The sequence below is a fragment of the Aulonocara stuartgranti genome, assembly GCF_965226115.1.
Source record: "Aulonocara stuartgranti genome assembly, chromosome: 7".
NCBI classification, from domain to species: Eukaryota; Metazoa; Chordata; class Actinopteri; order Cichliformes; family Cichlidae; genus Aulonocara; species Aulonocara stuartgranti.
Window position 1 is genome coordinate 2593531 of NC_138945.1, and position 21909 is coordinate 2615439.

At 41.6% G+C, this 21909-nt stretch overlaps 1 protein-coding gene across 2 annotated transcripts; it reads right to left on the minus strand.

Moving 5' to 3' along the window:
* Positions 1-87: 87 nt before the first annotated feature.
* LOC309710852 (uncharacterized protein) lies at positions 88-18027 on the minus strand. 2 transcript variants are annotated; one of them, XM_082540672.1, is made up of 4 exons: positions 17869-18027; positions 17715-17770; positions 233-1078; positions 88-149 (listed from the first exon to the last, which is right to left on the minus strand). In XM_082540672.1, exons 1-3 carry the CDS (start codon positions 17946-17948, stop codon positions 237-239), a joined length of 978 nt encoding a protein of 325 aa, XP_082396798.1. In that variant the 5' UTR covers positions 17949-18027; the 3' UTR covers positions 88-149; positions 233-236. The 2 variants fall into 2 exon arrangements, 1 of the variants encoding a protein (XP_082396798.1); XR_014277814.1 differs by lacking the exons at positions 88-149; positions 233-1078 and adding an exon at positions 17038-17483 and having other exon boundaries at positions 17869-18026.
* Between the last annotated feature and the right edge of the window lie 3882 nt (positions 18028-21909).

A 21909-nucleotide genomic window follows, 5' to 3' on the forward strand; every position in this document is an offset into this window, starting at 1 on the left:
CAAACACATGAATGTCATTAGCTCTAAAGATCAACCTCAACCCAAGTGTTCAGCTATTCTTTCAACCTGACAGAAGACGAGAGAAACTGCAGGAGAGCTTTCACACTTTATTTTAGATAAATACAGGAGATCCTTGTTGCACTGTAGAGCTGTGAAGGAGGAAGAAATATGAGGAACAGGTTTTAACCATCAAGAAATGCCATGTTGTAATAGCCAAAAACCAGTGACCCACCATGTCAGTCTGAAGCTGACCGATGGAAATTTGGCCAAGGGTCAGAAGATGGATGCTTTACATGACCCCAGTGAGGTCCATGGTAATACCACCAGTAGTCGTTCCACGTAGGATTCATGTGGGAGTTGTAGTAGCCACTGTAAGGGTCGACATATCTCTGAGGATGGCGCGGCCTTGATGGGCGTTCCAGTCCATCTGGCTCCGGAAATGCAGAGACCCGACCAGGGCGGCCTTCGTCACGATGATGCTGCTCACGATGATGATGCTCACAATGATGATGATGCTGCTGCTGCTCGTTGGGGTGCGGCCTTGTATGAGGCGGCACATAAACCTGCGGTCTTTGGTGACCCAAATCAGCTTCCTCAGGCCTGTGTCGATGTCCGCCGTGATGTTCCTGGCGGCGTGGAGAACCTCGTGAAAAGGGAACGGATAAGCTGAACTGGTAGCCCAGCTTGGAAGCGTCATGGCCATGGCGTCTGCCGGGATTATTAAAACTGTTGTCAATAATAAAGCCGCTTGGTCCGTACCGAGGAGGATTAGCACCATCACGAGACTGAGCAAAAGGAATCCTCAGGCTCAAGTCAAAGCTCCTGGGCTTGGCCACAAGGTGGTTTCTGTGTGCTTGAGGCTGGAGCGGATAAGTTTCCATGGGTCTGTGGGCGGGAATATTAGAGCGTGGCTGATACGAGCTCGGGGATTGGACTTGGACCTGATCGCGCACATTAGGGTTGATCTTTGGATCTGTCGGCCGCAGAGCCCTCATGTACTGGAAAGGACGAGGACTTCCATACACATCGTGTTCCCCTCTTCCACCCTGCCACGCTCTAGGCTGCACAGGACTTGTGGCTGAGAGAGAACATGGGTAAGAATACAGATTATCAGGTTGAAAACACATGTACATCTTCAGTTTCTCAGTATTGTTTGGATACAACTTCAGTCTTGAGTTTAAACCAGTGTCGTAGACCTTTGCATTCTTATACCTTTTTAACATCAGAGAAGAAATCGCTTAATTTGCTTGATCCACTCATGCAAAGCATAATATTCATGCATTTTTATACCATCTACAGTTACAATTGTTCTTTTCCAAATTTAACAGGGAAGAACTTGACCTTTTAAAGTGATTACTGGAGTAAAAAGGTAATAAAACACCAGTGAAACAGCCAAGCTTACGATGACTGATTACAATGCGTCGTAAATGCAACCTGTAGAGTTTCCACCTCACTGAATGAAAGTCTGCTGTCACGTTAAAGCAGTGGAGCTCCAAGTGTGCAGCTGTCACATTAGAAATACAGAGCAAGGACGGCAGTGCAATTAACACATCAGTAGATTCGTTTTACTGCAATCTGTTTAAATACCTTTGACTGAATTAAGCCTGCTGATTTGGACATGAGGCATCACAACTTTACCCCAATATCGTTAAAGTCCTGAAAAAGTACACTGAGAGACGTTTAGTGACCAACAGCTTTATCATCTGAAGTGGGGAGTGAAAGAAAAGACTGCCTGGATAACATACTACACAACTTGCACCAGTGTAAATAATAAAAGGACACTCTTAAACCTCTCCTTTCACAGACTTGAATTATTGATGTGCTCTCGATCATATTACAACTTTTACCAAGGCTACTGCATCTCTCGTGTACCTCGTGTGGAACTAACAGTGTCAAAAGGTGAAATGAACTATTTCCTGAAACATTGTACAGCTTAAGCTGCTGCACATACTGATCTCACGCATGGAGGTAAAGCACAAGCAACTAGGGCTAATCTTTTAGGATAGTAAGGTACTGGCTTCATTTGTGGAAGAAGTGCTGTTAGTTATTTCACAGTCACCTGGCATTTGTGCTGTTCACAGAACCACAAGTCCATCGCTGGACCCCCTGTACACAGCTGTAATAACCCCCGCTGACTTCTTTTACTGAGGTTATATTTATCAGTGTTTTATTTCCTGATGTTCTTATGTGTCCTACGTGTTTCAGTCGCCAATTCTGAATTATAACTAACATTAAAAACATGTTTAAGGAGGAGAGAGAGCAAATAAATCTGTTTAACATCTGATCTTTGGGTTTTTGTTCAGTAATCAGCGTGACCTGTGTATAAACACATAAAAGAGATAACGTTGGTGTTTCCGTCATGTAGTAACTGCTGGCTTTAACTGTACAAAGGTTGTTCGACACTATGAAACACATACAGACTTCATGATGTTCGGCTAATATTTTTATTGTGAATATTAATCATGAGGGTAAACGGCCCTGTACACCACGGAGCGAGGTCAGCATATCCACGATATCCTCAGCTCCATGAGTTAACACAGAGTTTCCCAGCTGACTATCTAACTGCCAACTATTCCAGAGACGTGAAAATATACAGCATAAAGAAAAGTGTAAGAGACTCAGCAGCAGATTAGAATAACAGTTATACATTTAATAAATCACCAAATGAATCCAAGAAACGAGCAAACCTGTTCCGACAATTTGAGTTTGTAACTTTAACCTCAGCCAAACCGATTTGCTCAGTTGTAAATAAAACAGCGAAGTAAACGTGACCCGACAGACAGAACCTGAGTGAATGAAGTCATGCGTTTAACCACTGAGAGCTAAAACTATGGTGAGGTTTCAAAGCTGTGTGCCGGTGATTGGACATCAGCCGCTGATGAAGCTGCTTCGCCTATAAAGTGCTCTGTAAGGAAACAAGCTCCAGCAGCTCTGGGAAAACACTATATTTACTTATCTTGTGCAGAAAAATGCGCTGACATTGCGTTATATCGAGTACCGGCTGCCCAGTTACTATCACCAGGTAACGTAGGCGTGTTTCTTGAATTAGCAGCAGGTGTTAAACAGCTGACAGATGAGGAGGAGGATGCATGCAGGTAAACTGAGGGTCTGTTGAGCTGATCGCTGGTTTCGTGAGAAAAATGTCAGCTCGTTCTTTATGCTCCTGAACCTGAGGAGCTTGTTTCTCCAGTCTCAGAACCATCTACTGATGTGGTGCCGACACAGGAGAATCTTGGTCCTCAACCTGAAGAGCTTGATTCTCCTGTCTCAGAACCGCTAGTACTCATCATCAGCGGTGATGCAGTCAGCCTCTCTGACCAGATCATATAGACCAGGGGTAGGCAACTCCAGGCCTCGAGTGCTGGTGTCCTGCAGGTTTTAGATGTATCCTTGAACCAACACAGCTGATTCAAATGGCTAAATTACCTTCTCAACATGTCTTGAAGTTCTCCAGGGGGCTGGTAATGAACTAATCATTTGATTCAGGTGTGTTGACCCAGGGTGAGATCTAAAAGACACCGGCCCTCGTAGTTTTAAACCTTGTGATCCACAAAACAGCATAACAGTAAAAGAAGAATTGACTGCGTTACAGTCAGTGCGGGAGCGGCTGTTTTGCTCGTGCGCGATTCATTTGCAGTTTGGACGCACGTGAACATCTCCTGCCCTGATAGTGGCTGGAGGAGGACTATCCTCCGCCTGTGAGCGCTTTGGCACGAGCAATGTGCCCACGGCAGCACCCGCTGCTTGTTGATAGTAAGAGCAACAAGCGCTTTCATGTCAAAAGTCGTCATAAATAAGCCTCCAATAACACCAGAAAAAGTCGCCAGATTTGTCGCTAGTCGCTTTTTAGAAAAAAAAAAACGACGCTAAGGGGGGTTTGAAAACTCTCTAAATATAGCGACAAAATCGCTAAGTTGGCAACACTGTTTTCAGGGTATTTAAAAAAATTCAACACAAAACAAAACCGTGCATCTCAATGTGTATTCTCTGAGCATGCGCAGAATTACGCACAGCTGTCATGTGATCCTGTGATCCTGTGATCGAACAAAGGATCAAAGGCTCAAAGAGCGCTGACGTCAAATTCGCAGCCACGAAAGTCCTTAAATAGGGATCAGAAGCAGCAATTTTAAAATCAGTTTGTTCACAGCCTTCAAACGTTCGACCAGAGATACATTTGGAAATATTTCTAAGCCTTTTCAGAGTCACTGTGCACAGGCTCCAACATGCCTCCACGAAAACGCCAACAAACACAAAAAGATTATGCTCCCTGTCCTTTGTTTTCTGGCCGGCCAATCTCTCCAGGAGAAATGACCACGGATGGTGTCTTATCAGTCCAAAGAGCATTACATGAAAGTCAGAAGGAAAAATCTGACCTACATTACAAAATTAAACAAATTGAAGAAGAGAAGCTTCAACTAGAGGAAAAGTGCAGACAACTGGAAGCACGAAATAAAGACCTGGAAGAAAAACAGCAACGCCAGCCTGATATAAAAATGATCAACGAGGGCTCGGGAGTGAAGTTTGATGAAGGACGAGAGAAGATCTTTTCTCGTTTTCTTTCATCAGGAACACAGAGTGCTGAATTAAAAGAAACATCTGCCCAGCTTCAACGAAAGAAAGCTAATATTGAGGAGATACAGTGGGATCTCCAAAACATTGAGAAACAGAATCAGGTGCTTCGAGGAAAGCTCAATGAAGCGGAGAAAACAATTGAAAAAATCCACCAACAGAAGACTGAACAGGAAATACAAATGCAGGACGAACTCAAAGCCATGCAGAAATTGTACAACAATCTGAAAGTCAAGTGTGGTGAAACAAAGTGCAAAAATGAAGAGCTTCTTGAAGAAAAAAAGCAACAGGAAGAAGAAAAACGTATTATCCAGGACTTTGAGAGAAGGCATCTAGAATTGCAAGAATTTTATAATAAAGAATATGAGGAAACACTTCAACTGAAAAGAGAAAAGGAAATACAAATGAAGGACAAACTCAAAGCCACACGGAAATTGTACAACGATCTGATAGTCAGGTTTGGTCAAATAAAGCGCAAAAATAAAAAGCTTCTTGAAGAAAAAAAGCAACAGGAAGAAGAAGAACGTATTCTCCGGGACTTTGAGAGAAGGCATCTAGAATTTTGTAATGAAACACCTGAACTGCAAAGAGAAAAGGAAATACTGGAAAAACGATGTTCAAAGATGCAGCGTAGGATTGATGGAATGAAGAGGAAACACTCAGCGGTCATTAAGGAGATGTTGTTGAAGTCCAATGACTTGAAGAGCCAAATAATTGAAATGCAGGCACAAAAGCAACAACAAGAGAAAATGCATGAAGACCTGCAGCGTACGAGTCAAGAAATCCAGAGAAAAAATGAGCTGTTAGAAGAGATGCACAACAAAAAGCAAGAGAGAAATACAGACATGTGCAAGGCAAATCTAATGGAGGAGGCAGCATACAAAGACCTGACAGAAAAGCTTAGAAAAAAACAAGAAACTTTAAAAGAAATGGAGCAAAGATGCCAGCAACTCGAGCAGCAGAATGCAGAAACAAACGATCAGCTGAGAACCCTTATCCTGGAGAACGAGCTCATGGAAAAATACCTGAAAAAGAAGAAAAAAGGCTGGTTCTGCCGCTTATTCAGATGATTTAGCCTCGTCCTCCTCCACCTGTGATCCATCTTACTTTTCACCTCTCCTGTCCCCCCTAACACATATTCTCCACCTTCTTCATCTTTTTTCTTTTTTCACCCTCCCCCCCAACCAGTCCCAGCAGTTGACTGTCCCCTCCTGAGCCTGGTTCTGCTGGAGGTTTCCCTGCCTCGGAACCACCTCCTGATGTGGTGCCGACACAGGAGAATCTTGGTCTTCAACCTGAAGAGCTTGATTGTCCTGTCTCAGAACCATCTCCTGACGTGGCTCCGACTAGTGGTTCATGGCGTCATGGTGCCAAACGCCTACTTAAAATAGGTTTAGGTGTTGCCGCAGTAGGCCTTATTATACCTGCAGCTTACTGGGGCTTTTCAATGCTTAACAGCGATTGCCTATTTAACTCTGTCTATGGCCTCCTTGAGCCATATTGCCACCTTGGTGATGGATTAGTTCCCTTTTAAAGACTAGTAATGATGGACTGCTTTTCATCCACAGTCCAGAAAACCATACGTTGTTCATGTTAGACAACGTGCGCAACATTTAGCTAACTTGCGCTCTCATTTTTCTTTTCTTTTGCCTCTCACCCCCCAACCAGTCGCGACAGATGGCTGCCCCTTCCTGAGCCTGGTTCTGTCAAAGGTTTCTTCCTGTTTAAAGGGAGTTTTTCCTTTCCACTGTGCCTAGTGCTTGCTCACAGGGGATCATTTGATTGTTGGGGTTTAATTTGTTAAAAAACATAACAAATTAGGTGAGGGGTTCACATAATAGAGAGCACGACAAAAACTACAAATTTTTAAAAATTTTGTTAGTTGCAAATCAAAATAAAGACAACAATTTCTGAAAAACATCTCTTACGGCTCTGTTTATTTGCTTAAATGAACACTTGTATTTTTTGTCATAGAAGAATATATACATTGTCTTAAATATCTAATAATTTTAAATTTAGCCCTGCACTCCATGAGATAAACTGAGATGAGATAAACTGTGGCACAGACGGCTGTCGGCCTGGCGAGGGAGAGTTCCTCTTCAACCTCCAGACGGAACCCAGTTTGTTATTCGCAGCATCGCAAAATTAGACACAGCAATTTCTTAGAGTCTGGTTTAAGTCCTGAAATGACATCTCCTTACCTGTCACGGTTCTGGGTCAGTTTGAGCCAGTATTTTGAGTTGTTATGTTTTGGTGTGTTTTTGCATTATGGATTGTTTTCTTATTCTCTTGTGGTGCTTTTGTTGGTTATGATGATGATGATTATTAATCTATGTTTTAGTTATTCTTGTTTAGGGATTAGTTCTTAGGTTTTGTGTTCTCATGTTTTTTGCTGGTTTAGTTCAGTGTCTAGTCTGTCTCTCTCTGTCCAGTCCGTGTCTTAGTTTAGTGTTAGTTTAGTGTGTATTGTTTTCCTGTTTCCTGTTTTCCATTCCCTGATTACTTCCCTGTGTATATTAGCCCTGTGTTTGCCCTTGCTCAGTGCCGCATCGTACCATCGGATGTGTGTTTTATACTGTGGTCAATATTTTCGTGTTCACTACCCTTGTTCAGTTCATGTTTTAATTTCTCCAGCAATAAAGCTGAGGTTTTGAGTTACAATTCTGTGTTTGAGTCCTGCATTTGGATCCTCATCTCCGCCTGCCCGCACACAGAACCCTCTATTTAAAATCCAACTCTTACCTGAACTCTCCTGCCTTTCTGTCTCTCTTGCTGCCTTGTAACGCACCATCCCCCTTTTGACATTAGATAATGGTAAATCAAACCTGCACTGCAGAGAGGTTGGCATGACAGGAAGTCGAGATGATAACGATAGACCAGCCTTCAAACTAAGACGCGTGATGTATAAAAGTCTTTCTACTGAGTAAAGGACAGTTTGAGTGTCCTGCTGGCACCATGCACTGTCTTCACAAGTTTCTTCTTTGTTTTCTACCATGTCTACAAGGCATCAGTGTGAACATCAAATATACCTGATTTATCTTACGGCTGTAAACGGCACACTAACTTTATCATCTTCTTTTTTTTTAATTTACCAGAGTTTTCAACAGGAATTTTTCATGGAACAAAAGCTCCGGACAACTCGATACCCTACATGGGATCAGTTCAGAATAACAAGGGTCAACATGTCTGTGGAGAATTCCTCATCACTGAAGACTTTGTGCTCACTGCTGCACACTGTGACCGGTTGTGAGTTAGATTTCCTGTTCATGAAGTTCATCCAAAAACAAACTTTTTCAAACTTGTGTTTATTGATCAGATCACTCTAAGTTATTGATAAGGCAGATGTTATTTCGAGGGAAAATAAAACACAATTAAGTGCAATAGCATCAAATAAAAATGACCTTTGACTTCTGACAGCCGTTGGTTACAGCAATGCTGACATTAACCTGCTTGTGACGATTGCCTAATGAGAAATAAAGATATCAGTTTAAAATTGTTGACATTTTTAATTCCCTCTCAATGATTACTCACACAGTGACCGCACACACTGATCATCCCAAAGTAAAGATTGAGAGAAAATGAAATCCATGAAGGATACGAAAACACTGAACATGCTAATGACATCATTGAAAGCAGCATCAGTTTCATGTGATGTATTTGTAGAATAATTATATTTTTAAAAGAGTTTTTACATGAAAATGTGTTTCTATTTTTTACTTCATGTTGTGTCTCCAGTTGTGTGTGAACGTTCGATTAGTTCACAGAGTACAAACAATTCAGCCTCCACGTGCTGAAATAAACCTAAAAGAAAATCAAGTGTGTCAGGTGGCTGGATGGGGAAAAACTGAAACTGATGGCGAACCTGTTGATGAGCCGACGGTGGTGGACGTGTCTGCCATTGAACCAAAGGTCTGTAAGAAACACTGGCCTGGTCTTCCTGCCGGTGTTTCCTGTGCAGGTGGATATGGAACAACCAAAGGATTCTGTCAGGTATGTTTTCTGTGATTTCAGTGGAAACTTGTGTTCTGTTGACAAATGTATATATAAAAAAAAAAGAATATAATCTGACATATTAAAATCCTCACAGGGTGAGGTAATACCAAGATGCTCTGTAGAATCCTGACCACTTTGTCATGGGAATTGATCCGCTGCTGACCGCAAGGCACTGCAGTGGAGACGTTTGACTTCAGATGTTTGGTGTAAAACCAAAGCTCTCAGGAGAATTCTCGAATAATGTAACTCTACATGAGTACAGTAATGGAGTATTTTTACTTTGTCGCATCATTGATTAACATAATTCAACGTTTTAACATAATTTATTTTAAAAGAATTTTGTCTGTGTGCGTGATGCTGTGCGAAGCGTCCTGCATTAGAAACAATGGAAAACTATCCACATCTCTCATTTTCAGCGTCTCGTTTGATTTTTGATGCAGTACGCTCATTTGGCCACACAGCGGCGCTGCTGACTTGTTAAATAGCTCAGCAGAAACATTTCAAATTTTATTCAGCATTCGTTTCGTGTCTTATTATGAAAACGCCTCATGCGTGACCTCATCAGAAGCTCAAATGCTATTACGGCAGCCATAAGTGACGCCCATATCAGGAGCGACCAGTTTCTGGTCAGGCTCTGGTGTGCTGGATTCAAAAGCCAGCCAGCCCTCATAGAACCCCATGTTAAAAAGTTCAGTTTCTCAGCATCAAGCTAAAGTAAGGGTTTTGTTCTGAATCAACATTAACGTTTAAGAGATGGATGGACTAAAAAATATGGACCATGGAAGAAAATTGAGAACAGTTAAAACATTTATTTTATCTTAAAATATCTGAATAACTGGAGCTGCTTTTATTTGCACTCATTTATCAAAAAAGAGGAAACACATTAGCAGAGGAAAAGTCATTTTCAAAGCATTTTAAACAATGAAAAGTCCTTGTGAAATCTGAGGTAACATACAACTAAACCATCGGAAAATTAAATTGATGACTGCTCACTATACGGCTGAATGTATCAAATGCTTCAATGATAAATAAAAAAAAAAGACAGAATTTATGAACTCAAGGATAATCATACATATAACAATTACAGCTGTAACCATTAGTACACACATCAAGTTCAAATGATGTCCATTTCAAAGTAATTGCTGGAAAGGACATTGTCGAACCCGGTACAAAATTCAGGATAAGAACTGTAAGTAAATGGCACTTCAAGGGTAGCTCCACAGGTATGAGCAACAGGCCTTCTGTTGAGCCCAGTTTCAGCATTAAAGCACACACAAATTTTGTCAACACAGATCACAGAAGATCCTGTGCAGAAGTGCAGGATTTTTTCAGCTTTGGTTCATCAGTGTTTTTGACATAACGCTGAAGATGGTTAAAGGTTGTCTGTTCTCCCTGAGACAGTATCAATTTTGTTGTTTCAAATAGCTGCACTACTCTTTTGCCTGTGGCCTTCTTTGTCTCATACAGAGACAACACACTTTCCTTGTCTGACAGTTTCAGCTGCAGACGTGCCATGGGTGTGGAGAAGCAATCCATTATATACTTTGGCTCTTGGAGAATGGCCTTATGAGCCATTGTTTCAATGGCAGGATGCATGTTGTTCTTAGGTGATGGGAAGTGGGAACCCATCCTTGTAGAAAAGGTGAAGCAGGTCCTCTTCATCATTTTCATCCAATGTGCCTTTTAGAACTTTCTCAACAGCTGATCTCTCAACAGGAGGGAGATAGTTGAGAAACGATGTACGGTAATCAGAATGTCTACATCAACTGATGCCTTTTGACAGCCTCACAGGAAAGACACCATGATCTAGTAAGCCTTTTCACCCATATCTGCCCAACTGCTTGCCTTTTAGCCTCACAAAAGTCTGGCCTCAGCCTTGGAACTCGTTCAGTTTCACCTTCACACTGTTCCAAAAATTGCTCCCAAAATGCAGTGTAAACCTCCCTTGACACCCCAGCGTCATCAACAGCATTTTCATTTACAAAGTTCAACTTTAAAGTCACATTCATTATGCTACTGTCCATAAATACAGTCAAAAGATCATCAACAACCTTTATCCTGCCAATTGATACACGTAGGGGGCTCTGTGGATCTCCTGAATTTGATGGGGAAAGTTGGTTGCTTGAATCTAAAGGCAAACCTTGTGCGATGATATTCAGTCCATGGTCCTGGGTACAAGAAAAAACATGCACTTTCCATAAGAAATGTAAATGAATTATACAGATTCTAAAATATCAATGTTCTGAATATGTTTGAAATTTATTTGTGCAAGCACTGCAATAATTGACAGCAGACACATTAACCCTTCAAGTTCATGAGACTCTTCTTCAATCTTTTACCTTAGCCTATTAAAAATCATGAATGTTCTTAAAAAGTCTACAAAATATGTCAATAGATTTTAAGACATTGAAAAAAGATACACCTCTTTATTTTCAGCCTACATGTCTCACTTACAAGAGTAAAAGGATGTATTACAGTGGCGTCCACGTTACCATGGTAACGGCACAGCCAGATAACTTTATGAAATTTCAAAACATATGTGCACTTAACCAGTTATGTTAATTAACCTGAACATATTTACAAGAGTTAACATTAAAGGCTTGCATATACAACAAGTGTTTTTCAACAAGTTACTCGCCTTCTCAACCCCGGTGTTTTATGCTGTCTTGTTCTTTGACTTACGGAATTTTATACGTACTTTGTCTTGATGCATGTGTATGATGTCCTCTTGTGGGACCTCTCTTGACCGCAGGAAATGTTCTAAATCCTCCTCCATTTCTGCTCCGTACCGTACCGCACCCTTCAACAGAACCGCCATCAAAAAGTAGCAGGATCTTTTGCGGACGCTCGCAAAACTTTTGCAAGATCCCGAGTAACTTTTGCGAGCGCTCGCAAAAGTTCTTCTCATTTTTTTCTCCCATGTCCCTTGCGGGGCTCCGTACTGTACCATACGAATAATATGACCGACCATACAGCAAACATTTGCTTGGCCTGCTAATGTGACGCCTCGACCAAAAATCCTGGCCACGCCCCCTGCTGTGACATCACGTTCCAAAGAATCAAAGGATCAAAGGCTCAAAGAGCGCTGACGTCAAATTCGCAGCCACAAAAGTCTATAAATACCCCCTCTTCACCGTTGCAAACACAGTTTTACTTGGAACATTTTCAGAAACAGCGAGTTGTGTTTAGCAAACCAGAAACCTTTCAGAAAGGGACTATTTTAAAGTTAAATAATTAAGCACACGTATTTTTCTTTCGACACGTTGCATTAAGCTTTTAAAGAAATGTCACGAGAAATAGTCAATAATTCACAGTCTGACAGAGCGATTCCAGCGGAATCAATCGAACTATGTGGGTTAGTGGAGAGAGAAATATCGGAGCCTAGGGACCTTCAAATGAAAATACAAGAACTCCAGTTGGAGTTAAGCACCCTAAAGCGCGAAAAGAAATATTACAAAAAGAATTACTATCGCTTTAAAAATGAGCGTGAACAAATGAGTACAGATGTGCATGACAGGAATGTCCACTTTAGGGAAAGCATGGTTGAGCTTGAAGAAGTGACTCAACAGTCAGATAACATCCAAGCTCTAATTGTTGCAGAGAATAAAAATTTGCAAGCAGAGGTTAGAACCTTTCGGATGATGCTCCATGAATTTCAGGAAAAGGAAGCATCTCTGCTTGAGCAGAACAGCAACATTGTTGCTGAGTTGTCTCAGATTGAAAGGGAGAGAAATGAACAGAAGAAAGAGAACGCACATCTCAAGGAAGCGTTAGTGAGACTTGAGCACCAAGTGGGAGAAGCTCACCATAAAATATCAAAAAAAGAAGAGATAATAGAAAAACAGAATAGAGAAATAGATCACAAGACTGAACAGATAGTTGAGCTGAAAAAAGAAATCTGTACTCTTCAGCGTCGGGTGAGACAGGCTCTGGATGACAAACAGTCACAGGTGGAATCTCTGGAGGCTAAATTGCAGGAACAGGTTAAAACCGTTCAAATGATGCACTGTGACTTTCAGGAAAAGGAAGAATATCTCCTTAAGGAGAACAGCAGCATTGCTGCTGAGATAAACAAATTAAAAACAGCGAACACAAATCTCAAGAAACGTTTACAAAATCTTGAGTATCAAGAAAAGACAACAGAAAGTCTGACACTGCAAATATTTTGGCTGAAAGAAAAAGTCAAAGAGCAAAATTTCAAGATTGTTCATAACGAAGATCTCATAGATGAACTTTATGAACATCTTAAAATGAAAAGAGAAATAATTAATAATCTTAAGGATGAGCTGAGAAGGGAGGAGGAAGAAGAAATATTAGCTGCTGTTCACAACATCACTGGTGAACCTCTGCAGCTGGAGAATCTTGCTCCTGAACCCGAGGAGCTTTTTTTTCCTGCCTTGGAACCACCTCCTGATGTGGTGCCGACACAGGAGAATCTTGGTCTTCAACCTGAAGAGCTTGATTGTCCTGTCTCAGAACCATCTCCTGACGTGGCTCCGACTAGTGGTTCGTGGCGTCATGGTGCCAAACGCCTACTTAAAATAGGTTTAGGTGTTGCCGCAGTAGGCCTTATTATACCTGCAGCTTACTGGGGCTTTTCAATGCTTAACAGTGATTGCCTATTTAACTCTGTCTATGGCCTCCTTGAGCCATATTGCCACCTTGGTGATGGATTAGTTCCCTTTTAAAGACTAGTAATGATGGACTGCTTTTCATCCACAGTCCAGAAAACCATACGTTGTTCATGTTAGACAACGTGCGCAACATTTAGCTAACTTGTGCTCTCATTTTTCTTTTCTTTTGCCTCTCACCCCCCAACCAGTCGCGACAGATGGCTGCCCCTTCCTGAGCCTGGTTCTGTCAAAGGTTTCTTCCTGTTTAAAGGGAGTTTTTCCTTTCCACTGTGCCTAGTGCTTGCTCACAGGGGATCATTTGATTGTTGGGGTTTAATTTGTTAAAAAACATAACAAATTAGGTGAGGGGTTCACATAATAGAGAGCACGACAAAAACTACAAATTTTTAAAAATTTTGTTAGTTGCAAATCAAAATAAAGACAACAATTTCTGAAAAACATCTCTTACGGCTCTGTTTATTTGCTTAAATGAACACTTGTATTTTTTGTCATAGAAGAATATATACATTGTCTTAAATATCTAATAATTTTAAATTTAGCCCTGCACTCCATGAGATAAACTGAGATGAGATAAACTGTGGCACAGACGGCTGTCGGCCTGGCGAGGGAGAGTTCCTCTTCAACCTCCAGACGGAACCCAGTTTGATACTCGCAGCATCGCAAAATTAGACACAGCAATTTCTTAGAGTCTGGTTTAAGTCCTGAAATGACATCTCCTTACCTGTCACGGTTCTGGGTCAGTTTGAGCCAGTATTTTGAGTTGTTATGTTTTGGTGTGTTTTTGCATTATGGATTGTTTTCTTATTCTCTTGTGGTGCTTTTGTTGGTCTCTCAATATTGCGCTCCCTGAGAACCCTGTGCAGCCCACAGCTAGGTTTAAGGTGTTCCCAGGTATTAGAATACTACATATTTAAGTATAGTGACATAGGTAAGTTGATTAGGGTGACCAACCGTCCTCTTTTCCCCGGACATGTCCACTTTTCACATTCCATCCGGAGCGTCTGGGGTGATTTTTGAGATTGATAAAAATGTCCGGGTTTTCCTATCCGGTCTTTAAGTCTGACGTCATTGCCCATGTCTGGGCCCAAACTCCGCTGCAAGTCCCTTAGTCAAATGATCACTGCAGCATTACTGAGAGTTAGAAACTGTCTAAATTCTCTCATCTGTAATAAAATGATCAGTGTGGCTGTTCTACCAGGTGTAACAATTAAGTTTAACATCCAGACATCCATGAAAACACAATTTATGATATTTAACGGAGTTAGAAGTTAGCAGGGAGTTAGCTCGCTAGCGGCCATCTAAATATAATATACCATGTTCTGACTGAGCAATTTATGAAACAAATTAAAACGTACAGCTCTGCTATCACTTCCATCATAAATGAAGACAGAAAACTAAACAGCAGCAACATTTGTAGGGCTACTGAGGTTGGGCTAGCTGGTATATAATGATGTGCTACGTTATCGCTAGCGCAACAAAGCTATATTAACATAACATAAACAGTAAAGCTGGAGGAGGAACGCTAACGAACGGAAACCTTTTTTCCCACTCGATAAAAGTTAATGTGAGGGTTCCCAATGATTAGGGGCAAATGCAATCCCATGGCAGGATGCTGTAAATGGACCAAACAGGAAAACCACTGAGATAATCCATCCACAATACGAAGTTAGTCATTAATATACTGCTGCATGGGCTGGGCTGTAGTTACATCTTAAGGGTTTAAAAACTGAGCTTTAAAATGATTAGTAGTAGCCTAATAAAAACTGAGAGAAGCCAACAGTGATCACTGACTGTTTTAGAGGCTTGTTGAGATTAAATAGAACAAGATAGAAAGCATTAAAACATGATAAAAACACATCAGCTTTATTAAATGCAGACCACTTTGGGCCCAGAAACAGGATTCATCACGTCATCACTCAAAGACTGGATAGTCCGACAGCAATTGCATTTATCTGCATCCCCTCATTTCAGTACACAGAAAAGGCAACAGCCAATGTACTAGACCACCTTGTGGCCTTGGGAATGTTGATCAGTTGAGAGAAGAGCTTCTTACATCCAGCGTAGCAGGCCAAGTACAACCCTCCAAAGTCAAAGGTTGTAATTTGTCACTATATAAAAAAAATGGAATTGAAAATTTCATCAAAGCAGTTCATTAAAGAAAACAGGAGAGCGATAGAGAGATAGAGTAAATATGAAGTTAGGTGAAATAAGATCTGGATTAGGCAGCTGGTTCAGAAATAACTCCAATAAGGAAGAAAGAAAACATTGTAAAGGTGTGCAGGCTGTTCGCTTACAGAGAGTTGCAGAGTGAAGGGGAACGTGCTGTCCCAGTTTGTCATTTCTGACATATTGTTTTTTCTAGTGTTCAATTTGGAGACCGTGCATAAACATGCACCCAGTGCAAATAGTTTTCCATGATTTATGAATAAAAACAAACTTGCTGTTTATTTGTTTGTTTTCCCTTTTTAACTGGAAAAATGGAAGTTGTTGCCCTCCTGAAGGTAACAGAACACACCAGCCCTTACACACTCTGATAAATTTTAATGCTTCTTGATTAAAATGTGTTTCAAGTATGGGAGAAACGAATGGGTATACAGTAACGGTGTGCTGAACTCACTGTCATGTTTAACCCTAGAACACTGTCACTATAAAGAGTAACACCATCACTAACATCAGAAATATATCAAATTATGACAAAAAATTAGAGTGGTCTTCTTTTGTTTTCAACTGTGGTATTTTCAACATGTCTAACAAAACAAATGTCATGGGGGGACCCTAAAGAAATGCTCCAAAGTTACTGAAAAATTAGGAATATGAGAATAAAAAATTCCTAAACAAAAAATAATGACACTGGAAAGTTGGGGTTTGACCTGCCCTTCCAGGGACATTTGAGACTTCCCTGGTGAAGGCACAGCTGTTCTACATGCGAACAGCTGCAGGAGAGAGAAACAAGAAATGGCATTTTTGAGTGGGTGAAAATGATCAGTTGACTAAAATATTTTCTTCACCCTATGAATTCCCCTGGTAATCACCACTTTGTGATATTTATCCATAAGCACTGCCCTAAATAAGGATAACATGCAAATTCTAGGACCACTCTTACTTAGCCATTCCTTACATGCTGTCAGTACACGCAGGGTAATAATGGCATGGACACACTTCCTGTCCAAGCCTGCGGGGCAGTCAGCACACCTCACTAAGGGAATACTACTTTCTTCTACTGCTGGTCCTGCCTTACCTGCAAGAGTGACAAGGGTAGGGATGTCGAGGATGCTACAGATCAGGACTGTGAGTTGACGTGTCAGATTTGAAGAGGGAAGCCTCTGCCAATGGTTTGATAAGTGTCGGTGCCAAAGCCTGCATATAATGCCTCCTCTGCATTTGGTTGTCACCTCTCTTCACTGCATTCTTATTGTGAATGGTCCACGAGTTCACACCAACAATGATCATGCCATAGAAGACGCAAAGGGGCCATTTCTTGTTTTTTCTTCCACAGCCATATGAGTGCACATCTGGTCAAAAGTATCAACACCACCTTTGCTTGGTTTTAAAATCCAATAATTTCAGGTTTTCAGTGGGTCCTATGCTTGGTTGTATGTGCATGGATGACAGGAGCAGGACAACCTTCTTTTTTGAAGCCTCATCAGGGAGGAAGGACACATGATTTTCTTTACTTTTCATCACTTGCGGGATCTCGCTTTTGTTCGCTTTTACTGTCCCCACAAGGGTCATGCCACAGTTCTATGTTCTATATATATTACATTGAATAAATGTAAATGCCTAGAAAGACTTGTTTTCTAAAAAAAAAAAAAAAAAAAAAAACCTGTGCAAAATAAAAATGTTGAACTCCAAAGTAACATTTTATTGAAAGCTACTGAGGTCACAGTGATCTTGAAATACATGTAAATGTCCTTTGCAGTACATTAGGCAGGTCAGTTCCTTATCAATGAGGCCACGTATTGCTGAACAAAGATTAGTTTTTATCAGAAGTGAATAAAATGATGGATCACATCAGTGCGCGTGCTGCCTGACATGTCTGCCGTTGCTGCTGAGCAGTTTGGGGTACGCCGTCCCGAGTGAGCGCCCGTGTCTGATCACCACCAGCTCCATCTGACACTGGTCAATGTTGACCACAACTGTGGTGCTTCTCTCCGTGTTCATGAGGAAGACGATGGTGAAGATGGCCATCTCAAACTCGGGGCTGGTGCCGATGAAAGCACTGCCAACGGGCTTCACCACACCGTGCCAGCTGAACTGGAGGTTGAGAACGTGGTCATCTTGATCAGGCTGTGACAAAAGCATGAACATTAATGGTTATGTTACCAGCGAAGGAAATGAGAAAGTCTGACAGTCAGACTTTCTCCCTAAATCTCCAACATAAGTCTGTAGAATAATGAATAAAGTATTTTCTAAAGGGATGCTGCAGACTGTGGGTGCAGGCATGACTTCACTGGAGTCTTCACGTCAGACAGCAAGTTATCATTTCATAAATCATTGGCACGGGTTCAGCATGCTCACCTCCTGGAAAGGCTGAGGAGTAGTTCACATCACTCAAAACATAAAGCAGTAAAAACCTGTCAAACAGCACAAATACAGTAAAGATAAAACCAGACAAAGGTCCACATCTGAGTACAGGAAGTGTAGATCATGAAAGCACATTTAAACGTGGTACCTTGCAATGAGGAACCGAGCAGCCATGACTGCTGCAGCTGCACTCGCTGTGTCCTCAAACCCTCCAACCGGACTGTGCATGCAGTCGTGCCCTGTCAGCTACTCCAGCCAAACACCAGTGTGCTTCTGAGTCAAGTGTTCAGGACATGCTGCTGTCTTTATAGGTCCTTCCTACTGCAGGTGTTTCCAATTAGCCTGTTTTAATGAGAAGTTGAACTGAGGTACCCAACAGGTCAACCTCCCTCCCCCATACAAGTGTGAGGGAGACACACACAGGCAGCCTCACGCAGGTGTGACCACTAGATGTGATTGCTCCAGCAGAGAGCACTTGCCTGTCTTCTGCAGAGGATATGATGCATTACAGCAGAGGGTTTTCTGCTCAGCTGCTCTCTCCTTTTACTTATACATGTTCATTTTGTTCGTCGCTCAAACATAAACTGTTGCTCCAGGGCCTCGCAGGTTTAATCCAGAGAAGACCAAAAAATTCTGTCTAGATTCTGACTTTATGACCCTGATGAAGACCACAAGCCGAAGCACATTGGTCACCCAATACAGCAGATCCCTAATACTTTAAATGTCACCGAAGTCATCAGATCTTTGTCTTCTCCTCACCCGTGTTGCTAAATTCAGACTTTACAAAGGAAAAGTGAAATAAAAATTTCTGTCATAAACTTATTTTATTTATTTATGATGCACTGTATTTCAAACGTCCTAAGTATATATTTAGGAGTTGAGTTTTTATCCATTAAAATCATAAAAAAACTGCAGTAAACTTTCTGAATTGATAATGTTAACTGCTTTAAGAAGCCATGCATCTGATCGCACAGCTATGACTGTGACTTTGCATGCATGCACAGTACTCCAACAGTCTGTTTGGTACTCCAGTCACAACAAAGCAAGCTGGCTGTCGGAGCCATGAAGATTGAACCTCGGCTGTGCAGTCACCGTTGCAGCTTAATAATGATGGATCTGCACAAGGTGTCGACTTGTTTATTTTGACTTATTCATTTCCTCGCCGGTTTATTTCCTCCCAAGGCCCACAGCAGCAGCAGCAGCAGCAGTGACTTTTTGCTTGATGAACTGGTTTGAATTTAACAAACACAGCATTATCTACTTCCTGTAGCTGCAGGTGAAACCTAAATCCAGTCCCCCATAATAATAATACTGACAAACATACCGGGACCCATCAGTGCCTCGCTGTAACTCCCTTCACCAATCACATTTTCTTATATAAATCTGCTGTAAAAATGAAAGCAGTCAAGATATGAAACCACTTTCAGAATAAAGGAGAACTACATTAAAAACTTAACATTTTTATTTACCAATTACAATTTATGAGACACACAGTGATATTATTAATGTGCTTCAGACTTCTGTTTTCTGGATGGATTTCTGTCTCTCCAGCTCAGGTTGGAGTCTTCCACAGTGCAAATGCATATTTTAAATTAAATTTAGCTTTGCAGGCTCAGTGTTAAAGTTAAAAGGAAAAGATGACTCTATTTATTACTTCTAGTCAGTAAATATCATTCAGTAATATTTACGCTGTCAGACATCGGCTGAAGTTGAACGAGGATCGGGCTGCACTTTTGTGTAATACTAATTCATACCACAAGATGGCACAGCAAGTCAATGTAGCACTTCCATCCATCCGTTTATAGACGTAGGTCACAGAGTGAGGGGGTTGGACAGGAGAGGGCCTCTCCCAGCTGTAGAATCACTGTTTAAGCACGGACACATGCAAACACAGGTTAGACAAAATACGGCATGTCCTATTACGCTAAGCCTTTCTGGTGAACGTTGCACTCTGGTGTCTGAAGGTTCTCAGTCATCCAGGGCATGGTAGTCTAAGGAAGACGAGAAGCTTCTTTAGTTCTAAGAGTCAAATGGTACTGGGACTCTCCACCATTTGACTCTTAGAACTAAAGAAGCTTCTCGGAGGTGAAACATCTTCAACAAGTCAAAGAAGTCCAGACGCTTTTCTTTCCAAGCTCCTTAGACCCCTGGTGGTCAAACATCTTTATAGCAGGTAACTACAGAAGTCCCATAAAACATTTCTAAAATGATAAGTAAGGGGGCTCAAAGTAGATATGTTAAGTCATTATTTGCGAATCAAACGTTTAAAACTCTAAATGATGAAGTCAGATGTTCAAAAGGAAAATGTGTGTTGCTGTGCAGCTCAGTCTAAACCTTTTGACCATCAGCCGTAGCGTTGTTTACTGCCGGCCTGCTGTCGTTTGTTTGGCCTTTGCTCTTCGTCTATGTATTCCCCTCTCGTTCTCCTCTGGATTGATTCCTTTGTGCTCCGTGTCATCCCGCGGGGGATAAATGATGTTGTTTGCCCCTCCGACAGCCAATCAATACCTCATTTTGTTTCATTTTCAGATGCTGCGTGTGCAAACGTGCACCTCTGTTTATGTTTGCTTATGTATTTGCCAGAAAGCTCTCATTGAGTCGGTGGCTAATTGCTCTGCTGATTAGGACTTCATCCTCATACCGGCTGTGTTGATTTAAACAATCCAATATGCGTGTGCTTGTATGGGCGTCTTGAGCGCCCGTGCCTTTTTTTCTGTGGGAACAGTTGGCACAAGCCGCAGCACAGCACAGTGAGCAGGGCTGAGCGGGTGTTACACTGGAATAATGATAACAAAGAGCCACCTGTCAGAGCCGGGGCTCTTTCAAAATGTCATTTCACACTGAATGGGTAATCAGGTCGGCGGCGTGTGAATTGGAAGGCTGCGGAATTACAGGCTTCTCAAACTTTTTAATGTCAAGTATACTCTCAGAGAGGCAAGGCGGGCACGCGTGGGGGAAATAATATGGTGTGGGACACCTGTCTGAGGGAGGGGGACTTTAGAGTTATTAGATTTAGTGAGGCACAGAGGTGTGTGTGTGTGTGTGTGTGTGTGTGTGTGTGTGTGTGTGTGTGTGTGTTGGTGAATAATGAGGTGGAAACAACCGAGAAAAAATGGTTCTATTCTTTGTGGATAAATCATAGGGCTGCTATCAGGTGGCTGAAGCAGTGCTATCTATCTGGAGCTAATTGTGCATGAATTATGAGTGAATTCCAAGTGGTTTCAAGTGAACGATGCAGCCCAAATGCCAACCAATCAACCATAGTTGGGCTCAATAAAAAATCACTTTGAAAGTGATGTTGTTTGCTTTCTCCCCGAGCTTTTTATCAATCTGTCATTATTAGTAAGAGGCTCCTGGAGCAGGAGTTGGAAAGTGTGCTGACATATTGCATCGGTGTGTGGTTCTCCAGCTGCACCACAGCACACAGAAAGGCACTCCAGAGGGTCATCAACACGGCCCAAAAAATCATTGGACATCCTCTTCCCTCCCTGAAGGACCTGTACAGCACTCGCTGTCTCAAGAGGGCACGCAGCATCCTACGGGACTGCACACACCCAGGACACCGGGTGTTTAAGCTGCTGCCGTCTGGCAGGAGGTTCAGGCTGCTGAGGTCCCGAACAAATAGACTCAAGGACAGCTTTTACAACAGGGCAATAGCCCTGATCAATGTAAATAGCTGACCTGACTGGATACCTCCCTGGACTTTTTAGGGGGAGGTAACAATGTTTAAAACGATAACAATAATATTTATATTTATAACAAGGTGCAATAATAATTAATGTGCAATAATAACAGTGTGCAATACAAATACACTTATTCTTCTTTTTTATACTAAGTTAATATACTGTGTTGTGTTGTTTGTTACGTTGTGATGTGTCATATCGTGTCGTGTTGTGTTATATGTAGTGCCGACGTAGGACAGTTTTTCCAATTTCATTGTACTACTGTACTATGTATGACTGTGCAATGACAATAAAGAGTTATCTTATCTTATCTTATCTTATCTTATCTTTACTTATCTTTACTTAACGAGAGCCATTACCGAGCAACATTCGACCACAAACATCTGAATGGAGCTGCAAAACATTTGAGCTTTCTAATAAGGTGACACAGTAAACAGAAAGTTTCTGTGTGTAAATAAGGTTTTATATATCAGACAATAATTAAAGTAATCTGGTCCTCAGCAGTG